Here is a 24,038-nt window from a genome sequence, read left to right on the forward strand (position 1 = left end):
TTGACATAATTTATGAAGAAAATGGCAGTCTCCGATAAGCCTGACAGCAGGCGTTCCAGGAAAAGTCCCTGTGTTAATGCTAATTGGCATGAAGGAAGATGGCCCACTAATGGGGTTTGCTGCTGTAGAGGAACCTCCATCAGCATTATTGCTGATTTTAGCAATTGCACCTTGAACCCATGCTTGCATTTGAGAGCTTCCAGTCGTACTTGTAACTCCACTTTGAGCACCTAAATTTTATATCAGCAACACAAGTAAAATGTATCAGACAACTATGATTTCTGTAGAGAACTAAAAGACTGTATCCATATTTTTCTCGTGTCTCAATTGTAAATTGCAAGGTGAAAAAATGTATAGCTCACGTGAGCATGAACAGCACCCAATTTGAACTCACTGCTGACAAAAAATGAAATGAACCAGTTGATAGCAGTAATCATTTGCCTACCACAATAATGTAAATGCAATGCTAAATTCATCTTTATGATTTTGAAATAGTAAAGGGTATTTACAAAAAAAAAGCAACAAACTAGATGTATTTTACACCAATAAGAGAAATTCCATCCAATGTTTGCAATCTTAGTATCGGACCCATACCGGTACCATGTTGATACAATGTTCGTATGCCCAGTATAGAGGCCGGTTCGGCATACTAAGACTTAATACGCCCCTGCACCAAGTCTCGGTTAGGTATGATACGGTACATTCGGTATGGTGAACCTTGTTCCAAACCATTAACAAAACTCTTTTATGTGTAGGCAGACCTGTTAATGGGTCGGAGCATTTCAGACAGTCCTGGGCCTGGATTGTGGGCCCAGCAAACCAGGTTGGGCCTAAAATATGAGCCCGCCTATTAAACAAGCCGGACTTAGATTTTTCGGCCCAAGCCCGGTCCTCCATCCTCCTCCATTCTCCTCCTCCATTCTCTTCCACCTCCATCCTCATCCTCCATCTTCCTCTTCCTCCTCCTCCGTCCTCCTCCTCTCTCTCCCCTTTTTCCCCTCTTTCCTTCAACATTTGACATTCTTTAAATAAAAAAATTAAGAACGCTTGAGACAAGCCTTGAAGCCTGAAGCCCGAGACCGGGCCCATGCTTGACTAATTTTAGTTGTCTTGGGTTGAACCCAGCCCGAACCCAGTCTAGCCCACCCAACGAACAGGTCTATGTGCAGGAACATATGTTATATACCAAATAAAATGAAGACATGTAGTCATCTTGCAATCCATAGCTAGAAATAATTGTAAATCAGTATAAAATCTATGTGCATTATCTAGTTATTAATATAATCACATGGTACAGGAGCGATGTGTTATAGCCTCAATAATGTGTTGGCAGACACGGTGAGTCATGCCCAAGGTCATGGGACATGCAGACAAACATCCTCCTCTATAAAGTCCCAAATTTTTTACTTTCATCTTAAGGTCTTATATTAATATATGTCACTCAGGCCCTTAGTTGATGTATAATCAAAGTGCATTAACTGAAACATGTTTTGTACATTATACAACGATTGCATATAATAGTAGATTTCGCAATTAATGATCCTTCCAACAGCTGTTCCTCAAGTTACATATCGTATTAATGGAAGGAAATACAAATCTAAATAAAAATTTGTTGAGTACATGCCCTCTATACCTATTAGAGCATATAGAAAGCCTATTCCTAGATTCCAGAGTCATGAATTTTTTATAGAGAGAGAGAGACAATGCATCTTACTCCAATGAGATTCTCAATGTTAAATGATATGCTTAAGCAACTTTATTAAAAGATTCATAATACTGACCCTGACTGGTTGATGGAGATGCAGCACTTTGAGACGGACTCGCCACCATATTCCGAGCACCAGCTGCACCCGAAGATGCCCCAACTGCATGACTAGCCAAAGTACGGCAAAAACTTGCATAGCGTCGCAAGCGTGTAATGAAGTGTGAAGCTAGATCAAGAACAGCATCAACATATGCCTGGACGAAATACTATAGTCATGACAACCAGATTAAGCAGAAAGTAATAGGTAGATGTCCAATAAACATGCCAAATACAAAACCTTTAACATAATTAAACGAGGTTGGTTACAGGCAGATGCAGGATAGTATTTAAAAAAAGCTGATTCCAGGCAAAGGATATTTGCATCTGGAAACCATATGGTGTACCATACAATGAACTTATTTGTACCAAAATACCTGCCAACATATAGTTTGAACTTTCAATTATTGCAGCTAAGCCCCTTCCTGTTTACTTGTAGGTGCTGCAGGATCCATGAAACTACAGCTTCAGAAAGGGGCTCTATTGCAGCAACTTGTCCTACAGGAAAATTGATCATAAACAACTTCTGCAGCTGGGTTTTTTTCTCAAAAAAAATGGCTACAGCTTGCATCTTGACTATTACCTAACCTGGTGGTGGGCACCGGTGGGCATTAAGAAAGCTTTGGCCTCGAGTCATTACCCCCCCCCCCCCTCCTCTCTATCTCTTTCCTTCTTTCCCTTGCCTTTGCTCTCCCAATCAATTACCTACCCTTCTCTGTCCTGTTCTCACAAACAATAGCTAAGGCTAACTGGGAAAAGACCTCTCCATTCTTCTCTCTCTCATCTCCCTTCCATCCCTTCCCTCTCTTGCCCTCTCACTTATCATCTCCTCTACCCACGCTATTTCCTACCTTCAACCCTTCCTCTTACACTTGCATCTCCTCATATAAACCTCCTTCCAAACCAGCTTCCTCGTGCCTTGCCAATCTCCTACTACACTTAATGGGAACTCCTGAGAATCCGTCATCGGTTCAATGGTCTCACATGATGGCACGTGAGGAAAGATAAGGATCAAGGAGTTAAAGATTTTCAAAGGAAAAGCAACACCATTGGTATAATTATGGAAGAGTTCCAAGAAAAGAAAAGTAAAGACTTATAGTTTCAAAGAAATAAAAAAACTACTGATAAAGATCTAACTTAAAATGAACTTTTTCACATTCCATGTGTCAAATGATAGTTTCCTTAATCCTAATTAAGGTTCACCGTCTCAGTACCGGACTCCGTATAGCACTGTGTCAGTACAGTATAGTACAAAATCTTTTCGGTATACCAAGTGTCAGTACGTCTCCCGTACCATTACCAGTACCAAATTGATATAGTACGCCTTACACCGCTTGGTTCAGACTGGTATGGCAAACTATGATCCCAATCCTAACTTCCCCCACCTTTATTGCCAGTCTACCACCTAATGGCTCCCGGCAAGTCATGGTCTAACCCGTACTTTGTCATCGCTCAAATCTTAATCACTAATCATACTCCCATCCCTAATTGTTATCCACCTCTACCACCATTGAGTGGCACTTTTGCAGCCAAGCCATGGTCAGTTGTTTCCAAATTTCTACAACCATCTTTCTATTTATTTTATAATTTTTGATGCATCATTGTGGTTTATGGATTCTTATGTCTCTTCATGCTGCATGAAATTCTTGCTTTTTTGCTTGATATCCATATAAGTGTCTATGCATTCTTCCCCCTTTTTCGTTTTGTTTCTAGTAACTTTGTGGACTATATCTACGTCAATTTGAGGGTTAAGCTTTTTCCTTTTTATTATATAGTTCTCTTCTAATGGTGCTCCATGATGATCCAGTTGGCTAAGGATTAGACAAGTGATGTCTGTGTTTTAGCTTATAAGGACTCCTATATGTTTCTTTTCCCAGTTCATCTATGATCTCCATTTATCTCCGTGCATGAATTATTATTTATTATTATTTATCTCACACGTAAATGTGCTTATCCATACCTGGTGCGCATCTTATCTCAGCAAACTACATTCCCCTGCCGTGTCTTTATTCTTTATTTCCACCTTTCGACAGTACTTAGTGACCTCTTGGAATTTGTTAGACTACCACATAAAGGTTACAAATATAAGTTGATCACGAACTAGACTTAGGATTTGTCCACGGGTCCGGTTCTGATCCAACCAAAGTCAATCCATGTATGATCCAAAATATAGAAAACTTGATGCAATCCAATCTGATAAACCAATGGATTGCCAAGTTACCCAAACTTGATCCACTTAAAGACTGGATATCCGAACTGAAAACCTTATCTTATCTAATTATTATATAAATTGGGAAAGGGAGCAATCATTCCTAAACTATTGAAGCCCTGTGACTCTTGATCAAGATCTGATGGTGAATAAAGTATAAAAATATAAGATATGATATTTATTTGTACATAGTATGTAAAAAATCCTAGCTAAGGTCATTATCAGTTTGGATTGCCTCAAATCAGAATCCAGTACGGTTACTAAGCAGGTTACTAGGTCATATTGTAACCGTGCATTTGGCAATCATCTTCACTAGACCTGACAAATCAGGTTGGGGTATTATCAGATAATACCAAGTCATGTCCAATCCATTGAAAGTCAAATATGATGTTTAAAGGTCGTGTTCTGAATATTATATGTAAGATATTTATATACAGCCATAGTTCATTTAGTAAATGCAACTAGGAAACAATGATGTTTATCAACATTAATTAAACTTTGCCGTAAGTAAAAGGCATCAACAAGAAATTAAAAAGAATTAAAACATATGGAAACAAAACCACCAAAACCACAATCCTAAGAAGTCTATGCAGAGGTTGAAAAATGTAATAGTTGATTGAACCTGGATGCTTGGAACCAAAGCTTGTTCAACTATCATTTTGTCAGCATCCATGCTAGATAATGTCTCACCAGAAGCCTGCCAAGGCTCAGGTAGCAAAGTTGCAGGATTTACAAGGGCAGATTCAATCCCCTTGCTCAACATATCCAGCAATAATCTTGCTTGCATATCCAAAACAAGTGCCCTAACATCTTGAGCATTTGTACCTTCCAGAAGCCTGCATTTTACTCTATCAAGGTTCTGCAAGAAACCCATAAACAGATTGAAAATTTATTCAATAAATATATTTCATATCATAAAGAAAATTTTAACTAACAATCAACAAACTAAGACACCCAAATAAGCAATGGATGATTAAATTAGAGTATGCCGACTTTATAATACTCTAATGTCATGACAAACTCGCAGATTAACAGTGATCAATTGACAATTACATAAGAAAGTTGATGCATCACTAGTGAACTTCCCCTGTTCAGTGTACCTATAGATTTACAGAATAGTAATATCATAAATATGTACACAGTGAAGAATCCATATTGTTATTCATCAGTCACAGTTGACAAAGTTTATACCATACTGAAATCATGAACAATCGCATGAAAGAGCAGCAGCATGTGTTAGAGATAAAAGTGGTGATTAGTTTTGACAAATGTTCCAGTGACCTCAACTCTAAATACTTCTTAGAGGAATTAAATTCCAATATTTGTAACATGTATATTATGATACAATGTTACTCAAAGAGATAAATGAAAGATGAATGAGTGCTCAAGATTAGGGGAATAAGAGTCTAAGGACAAAAGAAATAAAGTATGACGAAAGGCACACAAGCAAACATCCACATACAACCACGTGTACACACGCACATGCATGGCATCCCCCTCCCGCGCCTGCAGCACCACCCACCCCACCACCGAGCCCGTTTGGTTATTGTTGGGTGTCCCTCCAAGCTTCTCTCAACCCTAGGTAACAGTTGGCATTTGTGGTGTTAACTGGATAGTATGGGGGCAGAAAAAGAGAGAAATAACTCAGCCACCTTTTACAATGTCAACCTTTTTACCCTGCCTCCCACTCCCCAAACCCAAAAAGATAAAAATAAAAAAAAATAGAATTACCCTAGAATAATGGATTATCTCACATTGATTGAAGAAGGTTATACCCAAAAAATGAGAGTTCTTGGTTGTATAATGGGATAACCAACCCTCAATCTGGGGTTACCCCACAATCAAAAGAAACTACAGAGAATTAAGAATGTAAATCCATAGGACCAAAACAAAGAAATATACATGTGCATGAGCACATGCACAGAAGCACCCACTAACACCAACACTAATGCAAACAGCAAACTCTCTGCTCGTGCCCACTACATAAGCACAAGCACGGACAAGTCCTTATAGAAGAGAGTAATTTCATTGATTCATCAAAATTGATTTTACACCATTTTACTCGTCCTTATAATACTCCTTAATGAACTAGAACAACCAGGAAAGTTCAAAATTTCCAAAAATAGCAAAATTAATAGTTCTGTTAGCCCCACAAATAAAGTCAATAAATTAAACCAAAACACAATCCAAGTAACTTACGAACTTCCCTAACCCAAACTTGACATAATATAGAATCTTAGACACCAATCCTACTCAAATAACTCTGTACCAAAACAACTCCAAAATGATGATGAAAATCACAAGAAAAAAAAAATACCTAGCCTTCTCCAAGCCTAAGGACATCTACGTGAGCTTCTTGACAGTAATAAGGAGGAGCTGAGAAATGAATTGCCTCCTACAAGAGCAAGTGGCCCACATATGGACTAATTGTGATGTGTGATGGCTGGACCGGTCTTACCAAGCGGAGCATCATCAACTTTATAACATACCGTAAGACAAAAACTTTCTTCCACAAGTCGATTGTTCATTTTATGATTTGTATTATTTTAAAGCAATAAAATGCATCATCTAGATTAAACCAAGATCAATAAAAACATCAAAGAACATAAAAAAATCAACAAAACATCAAATTAGACTTAAATTCATAGAAAAAGTTTGAAAAAGTTTATTACCAATTAAATTTTTTTGAAAACTCAAAACAAAAAAACCGAACTGTACGATGTCAAATCAATTTTAAATATAGAGACATGAGTTGTGGTCTATAAAAGTTTTTCGAGTAAATATTGGGAAAAAAAGATTTTTTTCATAAATATAATCCTTGTTTAAGAATATATAACATAACATGTCAATATTCAGCAGCTAAATGGAGTTATAGACTATCCGCACATCCAGACATGCTCGGAAAACTAGGCAAGTTGGCTCATCACTTGGACAAGTTGAGTCATTTAAAAGGCTGACAAGTCAAAATTCCATGTGATTTCACTACTTTCACAAAGTAAGCACGAGTTAACTGATTATTCTCAAAAAGAATGGCTAAGCGACTCTGATTGAGTCTATCAAAACTCAGAAGACTCAGCAAGTTAATAAATATATATTCCAAAAATTTCCCTCTTCGTTAATCCAATGATGTTTTAACTTGTTTACATAATTTCTCTTGACTTAAACAAATCAAAATGAATTTAAATCCACCAAATTAAGCATATATTTCTACTAGTACCATATCCCGAATTGATGTTTGATTTGAACTTCAGAGGTGAACAAGCAAGACACAGAGGCACAAGACTGAGAACGTATGGCATGTCTTGCCATGACCATATATCATGACTACATGAGAGAAGATGGGAGGGGCCAAGGTGTACCTACCAGGTGGAGGAGGACCCTTTAAGAAGATGGGACTTGTGGGGCAGCATCAGCTAGGAGGATAGGGAATTTATGCTTTCATTCTCAAAGTCTCCATTTCCCTTTTTCTTGCTTCAAATTCAAATTTCAAAATTAAGATATAATATATTATATGTTATATAAAAACATAACATATAATTTACAAGTTATATTGTATACATATATGAAAATAATATATTTATCGAGCCAGGTTAAAAAAACGAGCCAAGACCAGCCCAATTTCAGTCGGACCTAAACTTCCAGGCCCAGGCCCAGCCGATCAAGTCGAAAACCTCAGCACGGGCCTGGTAAATTTTGGGTTGGGTTGGGCGAGCTGAGACATTTTTGCACAATTCTAGCTTTAACAAACTAGAGTTTTATAGTGAATTTAATGATGAGCCGCAATACACATCTACATGATCCAAGTCAAGATCTACAAAGTGTAAGTTAAGAAATTTTAAGCTATGTCACAATCGAAAGCAGTGCAGGCAGGTGTCATCTACCATACAGCAGCCTGATAAAAGACTGCGTAGAATATAGTGAACTGCAAGGTATAGATTAGTATCACGAAAATAAGATGTATCCATTGCATTGCTCGATCTTATGAGGAGGAGAAATGCTAAAACAAATTCTGAGATATCACATTTGAAAATTACAACATAGCAAGTAGACAAAACGACCAAAAAAAGGGTGCAGTTCAACAATAACCATCCATATAAGATTTTCACGGCAACTGTCAAGGAAGCTGACAAGTCATGCAAAAAAAAAAATTAAAAAAAATAAAATTCATGTTAACAAGAGGAACTTACAGGACCGTGCTGCTGCCTGTGTTAATGGATGGAAGAGAATGGAAGTCGCATCCAACACAGCAATCACGCTATAAAGTGCACTGGAAATAGATATGTAGAATGCCATCAAACTTCTATGCAAAATTACTCACAACAACAATGCTCGTCAAGAATCATAAATTTATTAACTAAACAGAATTGTCTGGTAATGACACTTAAAAATTTACATGTAATTGAATGATACCAGACACAAGATGCTCATCGTGTTACTGGAAAAGACCAGTGCAAAAAAAAATAAATTTATTTGGACTTCAATTCCATTCTTTACTCCTTACAGGAGAACAAACATGCAACCTGCCAAAAATCCCCTCCCCCCCACACCGGCGCCCGCGGGGGAACCCCAACCAAAAAAGTAAAATAAGAAAAAGCAATACTAGAAGATGTCCCACTAATATACATAACAAAAGAAATAAAAGTGGACTTGAGAAAATAATTTTACCAGGGAGCAACTAGCATGTTAATATGAAAGAAGAAAAGGTGAAACTTATATCAGCAACTATTCAACCATTAATAAAGCCTTTAAATTAATTTAACTGTTGTTGAAAACAACAAAAGAGGAAGAAAAGGTGAAACTTATGTCAGCAACTATTCAAACATAAATAAAGCCTACAAAATTAATTAAATGTTGTTTAAAACAACAAAAGAATCCTACTGCTAGAACTGTGACCATAGGCTTCTCATATTTTTACCACTTGTAAAATGTACATACTAGACCATAGCTACCCATGAATCAAAAAAGCGACAATGTAAGGCTAATGATTGATTTCTGCCATAGCTTGAGGGAATTGGCATATACATGCTAAAAGGCTAAAGCCAAAGAAAGTGATTGCAGACTTTGGTTTAGAGGGTCAGGGGGTCTCGATCCATGAATGTTTCTAATCTTGTTGATATACCCCTTTTATCAGTGTTATCAGACCTATAACGAACTGGGGCATCAGACACAGAATGCACAGTGAATCAGCCCCTTTGGCTCGTCCAGACACCTTTCAACTTCACTAGTTTCGTATTGAATAAGCCAACCTATCCAGGTTTTAAAGAGAACCAGTTGGAGATCTCCAGTCAATGGCAGCGATCTAGTGATCAACAACAGAGAACCAGTTTGTTTCTCTTTTTTTTCTTTTCTTCCCCTTTCCCCTTGATTTTTTTTTTTACTTTTTTCTATTTTGTTGCTGCAACTATGCTACTAGCAGCCAGGCTTTTTGCTGCTGCTGCTGAAGCTACTGTTCTTGTTTCGGGTGCAGCTGCTATTACCACCACTGGGGCTGCCACTCAACAGAAATTGCCACTGTTGGTGGCTGGCTGCTTTTGCCATAGCTTATTGCAACTGCTTATCGGTTCCTAACTACAAAAACATATTGCTGCCAAAAAGAGAAAATTAAAAATAAGAAAAAATAAATTAAAAACAAAAATGCTTCAGGGCACTGTAAAGTGTGAATGAAAAGTCCATCGGGCCTATAACCGCTGAGCTTGGCAACTCATGATAAACCAACCCTCCATGTTTGGTGTTTAACATTAGTTGATTTTTAATTTGTAACTTGTATCTATTATGTTTACTGTTTAGTGTTATTCATATATTTTTATATTTAGTTGATATTGATTGTATTTCTGTCGTATCAAAGAATGAGAAGAAGATCTGCATATGGATGAAAATAATGACTTACTATTTTTTCCAGATATGTTTACACATATATTTGGATTTTTTTATGTTTATGGACCGTCTCGAACTCTGGGCACCTGCCTAGCACTAGGCTCTAGCAGCCCCTTAGCTGCCTGTCTCCCACCTACAGTCTTTTAGAACAACACATGGTTATAGACAAATTTTTCACCATCACCATCTCAGATAAGTTATCCACATTTTGCAATGCTTATGTTCTGTCTCTGTGTGCATTATCTCTCACAACTGTCACTGTGACCCAACCTGAACCATGATCTCTGTTTCAAATGAAAACAGACTCTCTGACAAAGTTGGTCGCATGCCTCAACTCACAATTTGAAGATCACTAATAACCTAATAGCATGTCCCTTGAAATTATCCACTTACAACTATATAAGCTTCAAAGAATTACCATATATCTCAATCAACTTTCACACTAGGTTAATTGTGCCATTGAGAATCATCGGAGCATTTTAATGCATGGTAAAATGGTTGTAGTATCCTTTGTTTGCATTTTCTCAGAGATCTTTCTGGAAGTTTTATAAAAAGGTCTTTTCTTAATAAATTAATAGGAGGTTTATAGTTTCAAACTTTAGGTATTTAAAATCAGAACTTTTTATACTTCTTCTTCACACTTTTCATCCAAAATATATGCTTTCATATAACCTTTTGTTTAGTATGCCACTAGACCAATCAGTTGACCTAGCAATCACCTGGACCCTTGGATGGGCCGATTTCAATCCAAGCTTGACAAAATGTTCTTTATATGATCTAACTTTGATGGGCATGGGGCTATAAAACATCAAGCTAAGATGTTTAAAGGGTGTATGGGTTTAGTGGAATGTAATGGCTCTTTGGAAAACATTTGCATGGTTTAAACTTCAGGTTGGGACATATCTTGATAGCCCTCCACATGAGAGTTATCAGCCCCATAGAACTCTTCCTCATACTGCCTCCATCCAAAGTAATCTCACATTCAGAGCTCATAAGAGGGCAACTTGCATTAATAAAATGCATTTTAAGTTTGCAATGTACAACATTCATGGCTGGGATCTTGCAGTTGATAAGCTTAACAGTGTAGAATAACTTCTTGTGAATGGGCTTATCATATTGAAAGATGAGGAGCAAGGTGACGAGATAAAAATCATAATACATAGAAGGCCACAAAAAATTGACTTTGGCAAAAGAAAAACTCAGTAGCGTGAGCAAAAAAGCTTATAAAATAGACCATATCAATGACCCTTGCAAGATCAATCATGCAAGATGGAATTTAGTTTGAATGTACCGCAAAAGCACAAATTAATTAAATAATCTCAAACTAATATTTTTATGAGAATTTCTTCACATGAATATAAGAACCTCATAAGACGGTATATTTCTGAAAAGATCATCAAAAAACTGGACTTGTCGTACTTCAAGCATGAGCAAGTGTGTACATGGAAAGCAATATCGCAAATCCATTTATGGCTAAAAAGTGTTTCAAATTAATGACATGAACATGACACCAAACCATTATGAAAGAATTGTCTCCTCAGACTAGCCTAACAGTTTAAATGGTCGTACTCATTTCCAAAAATGAATTATTCCTTCAAATGGTTCCTGTCATCTTTGAACTCTTAAAGGCAATTAAGTTGTTAAAGTCACTCCTTTAATCCTACTAAACAATCAAGAGAGTATTTGCCAAACCACAAACAAGGATCCAGCATTTCACAAGTCCACCTAGGAATTAGTATTGTGCATCATAATATCGGTAACAATACATGGAGATTTAGACATGTCAATCATACAAAACAGATACACATAACGGATCCACAGAATGGAAACCATTATTTTCATCAAACAATTTTTTCATCTTAAATACTTACAATTACCAAGTGATCAATAGGAAATACCATGCAGAAAACAAAAAAAACACTGCACAGCTTGATTCAGTTGATGGCTAAGGCTATTTTTGCTATTATGACTCTTTACCTATATGTATTTCCTGTCCTCTTTGTACATCTATGACACTTCAACATTAATCAACAAATGGGAACTCTTCTCCATGCATGTGGTGATTGTGTGCCCATGTATTGTACCCCCAGGGCATCCAGTATAAGAAAGGGAAGGAGGCAACTGCATGGTTATTTAGTTCAAGATGGAGTCTCCAAAAACAAATATGTAGGATATTGCACATTGCAGTGGCCATTTCTGCTTAGGGCCAAATAGAATGGGCAATGATCATCCCATCCCCTTAATCAAGCTTCAAATAGCCTTCTTATGTGCATAATCTCTATCAAGGTTCACTAATTTGTTATTTTTCCAATTCCTTCGTCACAACATCAATCTAGGTTTTCAGTTTCCTATAGCCTAACCTACTTTTGGCCATTCTGCACAAATAAACAAGGATTAAAGTATCACCTGCTGTTGCCATGCTACCACAGCACTAACTTGGTATGTGTCATGTCGAACCAATGCTTAACCTGCACTATCCATGCCGCATGCCTGTAAGGCACTAGCAAAGTACAAGCCACTATTTGCCAGCTGGCATGGACTACACTTTAATCCAAGCAAATAAAACTCCTTTAATTTCCACATATCAGCAGATCTTGTTGCATGTCACCATACGATCTCATTACATAAACCTCTGACATACTTGCTTCCATCATTACCTTTGGATGCTAAATACTCAACAAATCATTTTAATATATGATATGCCTATAATCACTTAGTTTCTAACATCCCCGGGCATTGCATGTTATCAAATTATTTTCATTGTAGCGAATGTTCTCATTCTCACCAGCACACAATGATTACACAACATTTCATAGCAAGTTTCCCATCCACTCAATTAATTTTTTTTATTAAAATGCCTTTGTTAACCATTTTTTGTATAAGAGATTCAAGTTGGGGATTTACACCCATTTATTTTTCATCCAGATTCCCATTCAATATACCATTTCGGTTTGACAAACTACACTTGAAGATATTGCTCACAATCAAGTTTGGCATAATCCTTCTAATTTCATATCTACCAACTTGATAGTTAATGGGACCTCCTAAGCAGTAAAAACATATTCAAAATTTTAAATGAAGATTTATAACACCTTAAGAAACACCTGAATGTAAATCCAATGAAAGGAGAATTCACCAATTTAAACAATCATTGCAACACATGTGAGTCTAGCGCCGATAGATATTAATGGCATATGCAATGCACATAAGCTGCAACCAGCACCACTAAATCTATGAAGGGTTGCTGTGGCAAACAGAATAGGCAGAGGTTCCTCTCCAGAACTCTAAGGAGGGAGTCACAAGAAAGTGAAAATGTTGGACATGTCCTATTGGTGCTCACTCACCACCTCAATCCCATTATAACATAGTACAGGTGAATTCTTAGTATGGCTTGCTTCATCAACCAAATCATTGTTTTCTCTCTTACCACTGACCATATTATGCCCTGTAGCCTCTAACATGGTTCAACTTCAAACAATTCAAGAACAACCAAGTCTCTCGTTGAACTTTTACAGTTCTTACATAATAAACAGTAGAAAATACTAGATATAGAAAGATCAACAAATAAGTTGAGCAAGCACACCCATGATCTTTCCTGATAAAGAAAGAGAATTTCCATACCAATGCCATCCTCTGCAGCACTCTGTGTACAGCCAACAGCATCCCACCAATCAACTCCAGACAAAAGACTCCACCAAAACCTGCAACAAACAAAGCACACTGCAAATAATAAGCAATCTGTTTGCATATTGCCAAACAAATAATAGCATGGGCCAATTCAATGTTTTCAATACCTGTCTGCTATAGCACGTTCCCATGCTGCTGAGTTGACTTTTGATTGCGTGCTAGGAATAGCAGGAGGAAGCACACGGATTATCTTCAAAATAGTGCGATCCTTGGAGGCATCATGCCAAACAGAAGCCAAGCAGCAGCCAGAGGATGAGAAGGCAGGTGCAGCAATGGTCGAACCAACATTAGCGTGATAGCTATCAACTGGGTTAAAATTTTCCCCAGAAAATATGTGGACTCCGCCCCGAAGAAATGCAACAGCAACCTCTCCGCCATGAGCAGAATACACTATTTGAGCTAGTTGTCTAACATCATTTGGCAGATCATAGGGATCAAAATTGAGCCTGTTTGCCCTCTCACCACTACTTTCAGATGAATTTCGTTCATCCGATATTGTTGGTGCAGATGCAAATGCTTGGGGATTTCTTAAATCATCTGTTGGTGGAATGCTTTTATTCACCCTGGTCGACCACACCGTTTGCATGGGGGGACTGCCCGCCAAAACTGGAAGCAGGATTTCCAAAAATTGGATGAAGAACAACAGGTTGAAGAGATGATTCCCAACACTGGACCCTCCATCCAGTAATTGAAGGTCCTTCATCAGGATCATACGGAGACATATACTGCCCTGCAAGGAGAAAGATAATTATACTGGTTCCTGCATGCTTTTCACTTGAAACAAAAGAATAACACATGCAAGTAAGTAATAGTAACGAGAAGCATTAGAAACTAGAAAAATAAAATTTAAATGTGAAAAAATAACTAGAAAAAGAGCACATACAAGTCTATTGGAATTAATAAGATTTCCCTGCTATTGGGGATGGAAGAACAAAATCATAGTGTTGAAGATAGTATCACTAGATAGCCTATTAGAAACCAAGAAATATCTACACATCCAAATCACTGCATAAAAGCAAGAGTTGAACAAATCATAAAAACTCAATTTAGAAACCAAGAAATATCTACACATCCAAATCACTGCAGAAAAGCAAGAGTTGAACAAATTATAAAACTCAATAAGAATAATAATGGGAATTGCTTGGGTGTATGTCTTACCAATGCAACTGTTAAATAATTATGGTCAAAAACATCCTTCAACACAGAAATGGTTATGGGGAAAAAAAAGAGAGATCAACCTTTTACATGCTTTCTAAGAGCATGGATTAATGTATAATTTGCTTTTAACCCCAGAACAGAGTCACATATCAGTACCTTCAACTATCACTACAGAAATGACCGACCCTCCCTGTGTTGGATCAAAAGCAACTGCCGTGACTCCAGAACCCCATGTTGTGGTAGCAGCAGATTGGGCAGCAGCCTCAGGACTCACATATGCCGAAAAATTTGAAACCGGTAAACAATGAAGAGATGCAGCCTCACTAATCTCATGATCTGCGAGCTTCTTTCCTTGCTTCTCTTCAGAAACAAAATACTGTTGTAAGCTAAATAAATATGCAGCCAGAGGTGCAAACCCTGTCCAGCAAGGGGGATTTAAAGATGGAGGAACAGCGCTGCTTGTATTTATCTTGGCAGTTGCCTGAATACCATTTCCTGGACCTGGCATCACCTCCCAAACAACAACAGTGGATGGATTCACAAGTGGGACACCAGCAACATGCATACTCCCAGCCTCAGTAATGATAGCATCAGCAGCCATTATACCACTAGGTCCAGCTCCTAGCAATCCTTTGCTTGTTCTAAACCATTTTGGTTGTGAACCACTTTGAGGAGGCCATTGTGCCCAGTGAAGCTGGACAGATCCAGATGAAAAAACTGAGCAAACACATAGAAAATGGGGCCATCTCACTGCAACAAGGAGAATGTGTGAGATACATGGCTTATAAATGACTTAAACGTCTTGGACTTACACGTGGAAGAGGGAGGGAAGAAAAAAGGAAAAAATAAAATAACCTGAAACTTGAGACTTTTGCAACAGAAACTTTTCCTCAAATGTTGACTTCAAGTTAGCACAGGTGCTAGAAGTTGAAGGAAGACAATGGTACTGCATATAGCAAACATATGTATTACATACATACATATATAATATATATTTATATCACTAATGTATCTGTACCAGAGCCCTCACTGTTAGGTGCCGGCAGAGTACCAGTATGCACCATATCATACACAGTAAGGTAGTTCATGCCAGCACAGCAAAGGTGACATCAACCACCCTGGGGTGTATCAAGCATTGGTACATCACTGCTATGGTACAAAACCGACCAGTATGGCAGTAATTAAATTCTTGATGCACACAAATATACGCATGTTGGTTATTTAAAAGAGAGGATTTTGTCCCAGCATAAACAGAAAATAAGGTTAGCAGAACTTGTAGCAAAAAACAAAGATTGCAAAATTAGTTTGTTTAAAATATTATCTGTGACTATGCAAATACACATAAGCTCAAAGAGATACCAGTGGGTAGACAAGATTTGGGCTTAAGGACGATATCCATTATTTAGATTGATCTATGGATCATGTACTCAACGGTATGCATGGATGCTATTGTGATGGTGGCATCGGTGATGGCACTAACTGAATTTACTTGAAAACCGACGAAAGATCACAGATCTCTCACTTTTAAGCCTATACAATGTCAAGCCCAATATACAGGACCATATAATCTGGTTTTACTCAATTGAACAAGAAAATATGTGGTGGATAAAGAGAATGAGGTCACCAAAATAAAAGGTAAGCTGGAGAAGTGAGTTGGGAGTTCCTTTGTCTTTCCTCAAATGTCTAAGCAGGCTTTTCATTGTTCTCCTGTTTTTGTTCTCCTCCACATAGGTCAAGGAAGACAAAAGCAAACAAGAGTTGATGAGTGTGTTCTGCAAGCTTTGTGAAGTGCCATATAGTTACAAGTCGCCAATTCCCTCAATTGGAAACTTTTTCAACCATCCAAGCTTGAGAAAGATGATGAACAAAGGTTAATGAAAGATTAACATCAAAATGGACCTTCATATGAATTTTCAAATCGGTTTTAGCATTTGTTTCTTTGAAACAAGCATCTAACACCATCTATATTGAGATTCCCATCACCTAGAACAAATAGGCGTTAATCTATCCTGATGTCTCTTCCATTTACTTGCCTCCCTTCTTCTTTCACACCCATCTGACTCTACTTGTATCAAAATGCCAAGGGCATGTAAAGATGGCACAGCAAAATAGAATAAGCAAATGGGGGTAGAAGAATAGGCAGTGAGGCTGGTAGAGGAGGCTGTAGATGGCAGGTCAGGAAGCTGGAAGAGAAGGGGAAGAAGAAAGAACGACAATGAATCTAAGAATTTGAAAGTAAACAAATAACAAAAATATGCACATATCTTTAAAGCCAACAAGAAAAACAATGGTTGTTGTGAACTCCATTGAAGGATGTTGCATCAATCAGGCACATGAACCAGGGTACTTAAAAACTTGTCTTTTCTTAGGGGCATTTCAACAGTAAAACTCAACTACCGTTAAAGGTATAGCTCCAACATATGTTAGTAGTAACTCAAGAACAGTGAAATATGTACACTGTATTGGAAGGCTTATCTCAGACTGGAACATATTACATGTTGATTACAGCCTATAACCAATACCAAGCCTTATTTATCTTTTCTATCACATTCCAATTTGACTTCAAAAAGTAACATATTTTTCTGTTTTGTTTTTCTGAACAACCAAATCAACATCAACAACAGAAAAAATTCTCCGAGATGTACATAAAGAAGCTAAGTTTGCACGCTTTCTCAGTAGTTGTTTTTAAGCATATCAATCTGTTAGAAAAATAGTAAAATTCATTCCCTTGTTCCTATGGACTTCATACTGGCAACAAATATCTGCAGAAAACTTAAGAAACACATTACATTCGTTTTCTAGAAAATGCATAATACTCTCCAGCAGAGATTGCATGGTGATTATGGTAATTTAGTTCCATGAGTAATGATAACAAGCAGATTCATGTAAATTAATTAAAATTACCCAGCTTGTCCATGAACATGATGGCAGTCTGCATTCTATACTGAAATTAACATACAATATGAATCTCGCTGAAACAAGCAAGAATCATCCAAAACTAAAAATAATGGATGGCAGAAGTAGCATACTGGATTCATCCCTGACAACCATTTGGTCACAACTGCAAGATCTTGTCGCCATTCATGTTCACACTGCCAGCAGCTGGCATCTCGTACTAGATTAATAGGGCCCTAAATTAGGTCAAAAAATTACACTAATGAATAAATCATAATTGGGAAATAAACATACAGAACTTAAAAATGAATAACAATAACGGAACAAGGTAAAATTTGTTTTACTTGTTGCTATGATGATAAGAAATTCGTTGACATGAAAGAACAACAAAAATTATTCTGATATTTATTGAAAATGAAAAAACAAACTTCTGATAAACTATCTGCCAGTTTGCAACTAAAAAAACAAAAATGAAAACAAACAAGGAGACCAGATTGAAATGCAAATATAAGCATGCTCACTTGAGAAGGCTGAGTCCATATAGTGATCCTTCCATGAAAATTTGCAACCAATAAGGCACGGGGGCAGGACCTAGGAGACCATTCAATAAACTGAACAGAATCGCGTGGAGAATCTGTCATCAAACAATGTGATCAGCATAAACTAGAATACATAGAAGGATACAAATAGAGAACCTTGGCTTTTACACATAGGTCAAATAAAATTGACAACTAAAGGAGCAAATGCAACATATACCATGACTTTCATATCATAATTTAATACATTTCGGAAAATATAGGGAGAAAAGATAATGATTCACCATATTGTCTTAAACTGAATTGTGGCTAGGGTCTTTCCAACCTATGTTACTACACCCAGTTTGGTATCATTACCATTTCTTGTTTTCTATTTAAAACAAAAAAAAAAGGAATACAAGAAAGAAAACAACTTTAGTAAAGGTCTTTCTTTTGTTTCTTTCCAAAATTTCTGAAAACTAACAGAATAGACTATTGCAACCCCTTTGCCTTTACCTCCACCTTCGCCACTTACACAGCCACCTACCTCCATTATCACAGCACCATCTGCCCTGCCACTGCTGCCACCCACTGCCATTGCTGACACCTTGGTCACTACCTCCATTAACGCCACCATCCCCCATCTTCCGTCACTGCTGCCACCAACACAACACATATCACTCCCACTTCTAACGCCACTCCTCTACCGCTCCACCACCACTGCTGCTACCCACAGCTGCATCCCTCCATGGCATCACTACCTCCACCACCACCACCTCCTACCACCATCATCACTGCCACTAAATAATTGCAAACACAAATGCTACCACTACTTAACATACCTATTGTTTTCTAAATTATAAAATGAAAGCAATTGTAGCTATCAAACATGTTCTACTTTCAAAATATTGAAAGCAAATGAAAACAATGAGAAATAAAAACAAAAAAATAAAAATAAAAAACTAGAAAGAAGTACACTGCAGCAATCACCAGAGGAACGAAATTATACAAAATAAATTTATATATGATAGTAGTTTCAAAGAGGCCTTTTCATAAGAGATGTGGACATCTAATATATTAGGAGCCTCTCTGACATATACAATAAAATTTACATAGTTCCATGAACAAAATACAATACGTAATATTCAAGTGATGAAGCTACCACATATTAACTAGCTGAGCTCTGATGAGTTGCAGTCATAAATAATTAAGGGGTACTCTTTTTTAGGAGATGCAAGCCTTGCAAAACCAACAATAGAAGGAAAATAATAGGCCTTTGACAAGCAGGGAGTACCAAGAGATGGAGAGCCAAGAGGTAAGCAAAAGGAAGATAACTCTATAAACCCAGCATAAAGGAAATAACACACAAGCAAAGACAGAGAGACAGAGGGCAAGTAATTATTGAGCTAAATAGAAAAAACAAATAATATTATCCAGAAAAAAATGACAACATTTCAACATGACTAGGCCTTATCACTTTTAAGTATGCATCTTTTTTTAAACAAGGTAGCACCACCATATTGCAAAACATGTATTGTGCTTAGAAAAAATTTTGATGCCACAATGTGCTAAGTGTTAATATCCTTACCTGCTTTCACATTGAACACAGAACACTCTGTTGGTCTCTCAGGATTCAGAATGTGTATTGGAATCCAAAATGGAGGATTTGCGTTAGAGCTGAAAAGGCCACAGGAGTAGTGTCAGTTACAAGCAAAAACTAGAAATAACAAATATGCATGTTATTTTAATTGACTCTAATAGGAGATAAATGGCCTAAGAGATTCATGGAGGCAACTTGACAATGTGAACTTACTTTACAAGTTAAAAAAAAAAAAATCAGCTTATGCAATCGATTTTTCAAAACTTGCTGTCTATGAAATTGTTCTCCTCTATTGATTAAAGAAACAATAGACTTAAGCAAGAGCAAACCTTTAACAGTCGCAAATCTTCTTTTGGGCCCTCAAATTTATTTCTTGTCGGTGCCCTTATGCTCTTGTTATTTTCTCACTTTCTTCATAGAGCTACTGGCATATATTTACTTTCTTTAATATTATTTCCATTACTTAACAACTATAATATGTTTTTTGACGCCAACAGAAATGTGACTTCACATGCAATCAGCTAAAGTAATGCTTCCCTGCACATGATGGCCTAACACCGCCTTGCTCATCAAGCTCATACGTGTCAAGCTCCAACCACCACAGAAGCACCATTTAACTTGAGTTGCATTTGAAGTCACCTATTTCAGGTCCAACTATCAATCCTGTTGTTTTTAACAAAACAGAAAATTATATAACATATTCAATTACCATGGTGCCTCGTTATGGCCCGGTCAAACTAGATACAAAGAAAATGCGCAGCATACTTGAACTTTATGTTAGATCAAAACGGCAAGGACCATTATCACAACATTTTTTAATGCAAAATACCTATACAAAAAAAAAAAGGATGACCGTTTATCCTAAATGAGAAGCTTTTTTTTTCTGATCTTTTCAAGAAAAATCAGATTAACAGCTTCCATCATAATACAAACACTTTTCAGTTTGCATTACATATAAGAGTATCATTCCTGATATATTAAAGGTTCCGACAATGATGCTTGATCTAATTAGAGGTCAATAATCACAGAACATATTTGGACTCCAGGAACAAAGAAGCACACATGTACTTCTGCCAGAACTAACCTTCCAGATGAATTTTGTTTCCAACTGCAAAGACAAGCAAACTCCACTAGTCAAAATCTATGAGTTAACTGTTTGGTATTCATAAACATATTGAAAAAGCTAACAGACTTGAGAGTACTTAATAGCAAAATCACCAACCAATTTAAGTGTTTGAGGCTTGTCAATATTGAATTTGGTAGGAGTTTAATGAATATATCCCAATAGAGAGATTGCTCTGAATTCAAGTTCGACTCTTTTCACATAGAAATTATTACAAACGAGTTAACTATGCTTGATTGTGGTGGGTGGTCAACAAATTGCAAAAGAGTACTGGGGGGGTCAACAAATCACAAACCTTGGTATTCTTTATTCGAGAGTACTTTAAAACCAAAATCACCAACCAATTTAAGTGTTTAAAACTTGTTATGTTGAATTTGGTAGCAGCAGTTTAATGCATATATTCCAATAAAGAGATCACTCTGAATCAAGTTTGGCTCTTTCCATCGCAAAAATTACCCAAGGCTAACCATGTTTGGATTTGGGGGGTGGATGTCAGTTCTTTTTTTATTAAGTCGTAAAAACTGCAAACCTTGGTATCCTTGCACACGTCTCTGAAGCGCAAGCAATAACATTCAGCTTCCCACACCAAGCGACTGCACTGCTCAAAACAAAAGTTTACACCTTAAGATCATATGCACAAATTGACAGGAAAGAACGAAGCAGAAGCCGATTAGGCATAAAAAATCAAATTTTATTTTAAGGTGCCTAACAAAAACCCTGAGAATTTCATAGTTCTCACCCACGTACCCACATAAACACCCCCCAAGTTCCAATCTTTTCTCCAAAAATCAACGAGAAAAGCCCCAAAGCAGCTGGAAAATTAAAAAAAGAAAAAAGATATCAAGGACCTGAAGTTGCGGCAGAGCTCGGGAACATTCATCTTGTGCCGCAGACTAGAAGGGGACTGCTTGAGCCGGATGCGGAACACAGTGGCCGGCGTCGGCGGGGGCCCATCTCCGGTGTCCATCGTGCGAACCCCTTCCTCGGCGGCCCTCTTCTCTACTCCGCCCTCGGCCTCGACGACCGCATCCGCCTCCGCCGCTGCTCTGTCGAGAACCCTAGAATCTCTGGGGGCGGCGGCAGCATCGGCGACGCGGGGCGCGACCTGGTCCGCGTCGGGAGGGTCTTTGGCGAGGGAGGGAGGGGGGTTGGGGTGGTTCATATGACGGTGATGGGAACCCTTAGGTCATTTATAGCGACGGATGGGGAGAAGAAAGTCGCGATTGAGGGAGACAGGAATCACTGTTGGGGCGGTCTTTTGAGTGTGGGGCTCGGCCGCGTGTTGCGAAGTGCTGATGCTTGATAGGGTTTTGGGGGATTGGAACGCGGGAGGTGAGTGGATCCGCTTGGAGACAAAAGAGGAAGATGGTGGAAGCGAAAGGAGGGGGGAGGATTCCCGGTGGGAAGATTTCTTTATATTTTTTTCGGCGCCGTCAACATCCAGGGGCTGAACGGGACCTCTTTAGATCCTGCCTTTATTCTTTCGGCGGCTTGGTCTCGACCCTTGAGAGGTGCTGAGAGTCCCGACTGCTTCTGAAGTTTAAAATACTTTTTTTTTTTTGGCGAGCATATTATTATTTTACTGTCTCAAATAAAATTATAGATCTCATTACATTAGATTTTATCTAATATTATATATATATATATATATAATAAAACAGAAATTCTGCCTGTGCAGAACCCTTCATCAGCCATTGGAAATTATCATTAACAAGATGCATATATTATCATGAATTAATTAAACCAGTATATTGATTAAATAAGTAGATATCGTATATATATTATCCATTTTTTACCAGTTTGGTATTTTCTGAATGAGTCTGGAGACTTTTTTTTATCCGTCTCAGTCATAAATTGATCTAATTGTACTCTAATTCTTAGTAAAGTAACAAACGATGTACTAATTAAAGTCATTAATTGATTAATTGTATGCAATGGAAAATAATTTTTAACTATTTACCATCTAAATATTAATATTAATGATGAGATTTAAATCCTCCTCATATTCTATATTATCATTATTAAGGTAACAACCGTGTATTAATTAAATCAATAGGACAAAAATGCTGATACTAGAAATATAAGTAAATAATTGCAGGCTATGAAATAAAAATTTTTAATTTGTTAGATAAACATTGTAATATTAGAAGAAAATAATTTAATATAATATAATAACTATATATAATAGAAGAAAATATGTAAAATAAATATATCTTTAATTTGTTACAAAAATATATTTAATACATTATATTAAAATTGTATGTTCATAATTTAGTTCTAACTCAAACTCTGGCCAATCTATACATCTATGGCCTTGAAATTTAGTATAATCTACACTTTAGCCTACATATATATAATTTACTTTATGGCTTCAAGTAGCAGTTGTTAAAATATTGTAATGGCATCATAATGATTTTGACTTGTCTACATAATATTTTAATTATAATTTAGCATACTGCTATATTACATTTTAAGAATAATTCTAAATTAGATAAAAAAATTATATCTTTTAATCTAGAAAAACTTATGTAATGCAGCATTAGGCAAAATTGATATAAGACTTGAGATCTAGCTCCATGATAATTGTACTCTTAATGTGAATTCTACATTAGTCACTCACCACTTAAGAAAATTTCTAGCATGTTTTAACTATAAGAATTTGACTAGGATTTGGAGACTTTAACCTCATTAATATAAATAAAAGGAGTTATGATCAATTTTATTATTCGATTATGAAAGCAAAAAGGGTCCAAAACCGGACCTAACACACTCCGTCTTTGAAGCCTTTGCATATTTCACAATTTTTATTATTTATTATATTTTTATGAGAGCTCCTAGTTGAGTTTCAAACAATTGTTTCTATTAATCCTATAATTTTAATGGTTTACTATTTGATTTTGATGATAACAAACAAATGAATTTAGTTCATTATTATGATTATAGCAAACGAATGAAAATTAGGAATTGAGATTTTTTTTGAAGGCTGATGCTGGAATTCTGAACGTGTGTTAGTATTTTTGGCATAACTTTTTATTGAAATAATATTAATGCAATTCTTGTTGATCTGGAAAGAAGACTTATTTATCTAAAACTTTTATATTCAATATATTTTCAAATTTGAACGTTAGCCATGAGTAATAGGGTATGCAATCTATCTATCCAAGCTATAATCCATA

General features: G+C 36.9%; 1 protein-coding gene and 1 pseudogene across 1 annotated transcript in view; both read right to left on the reverse strand.

Moving 5' to 3' along the window:
• The window catches only part of LOC120110012 (mediator of RNA polymerase II transcription subunit 16-like), a 10,589-nt gene extending 2,350 nt beyond the window's left edge, over positions 1-8,239 (reverse strand). The window contains exons 1-4 of the mRNA XM_039123972.1: positions 8,198-8,239; positions 4,633-4,869; positions 1,782-1,959; positions 6-230 (exon numbers count right to left, since the gene is read on the reverse strand). Coding sequence (XP_038979900.1) covers positions 6-230; positions 1,782-1,959; positions 4,633-4,797 — 568 coding nt within the window. The 5' untranslated portion in view covers positions 4,798-4,869; positions 8,198-8,239. The remainder of the gene's footprint in view (positions 1-5; positions 231-1,781; positions 1,960-4,632; positions 4,870-8,197) is intronic.
• Positions 8,240-13,323: 5,084 nt separating this feature from the next.
• Positions 13,324-22,265, reverse strand: LOC120109927 (annotated as a pseudogene).
• Positions 22,266-24,038: the final 1,773 nt, after the last annotated feature.

Source organism: Phoenix dactylifera, chromosome 2, assembly GCF_009389715.1.
Source record: "Phoenix dactylifera cultivar Barhee BC4 chromosome 2, palm_55x_up_171113_PBpolish2nd_filt_p, whole genome shotgun sequence".
Lineage (NCBI taxonomy): Eukaryota > Viridiplantae > Streptophyta > Magnoliopsida > Arecales > Arecaceae > Phoenix > Phoenix dactylifera.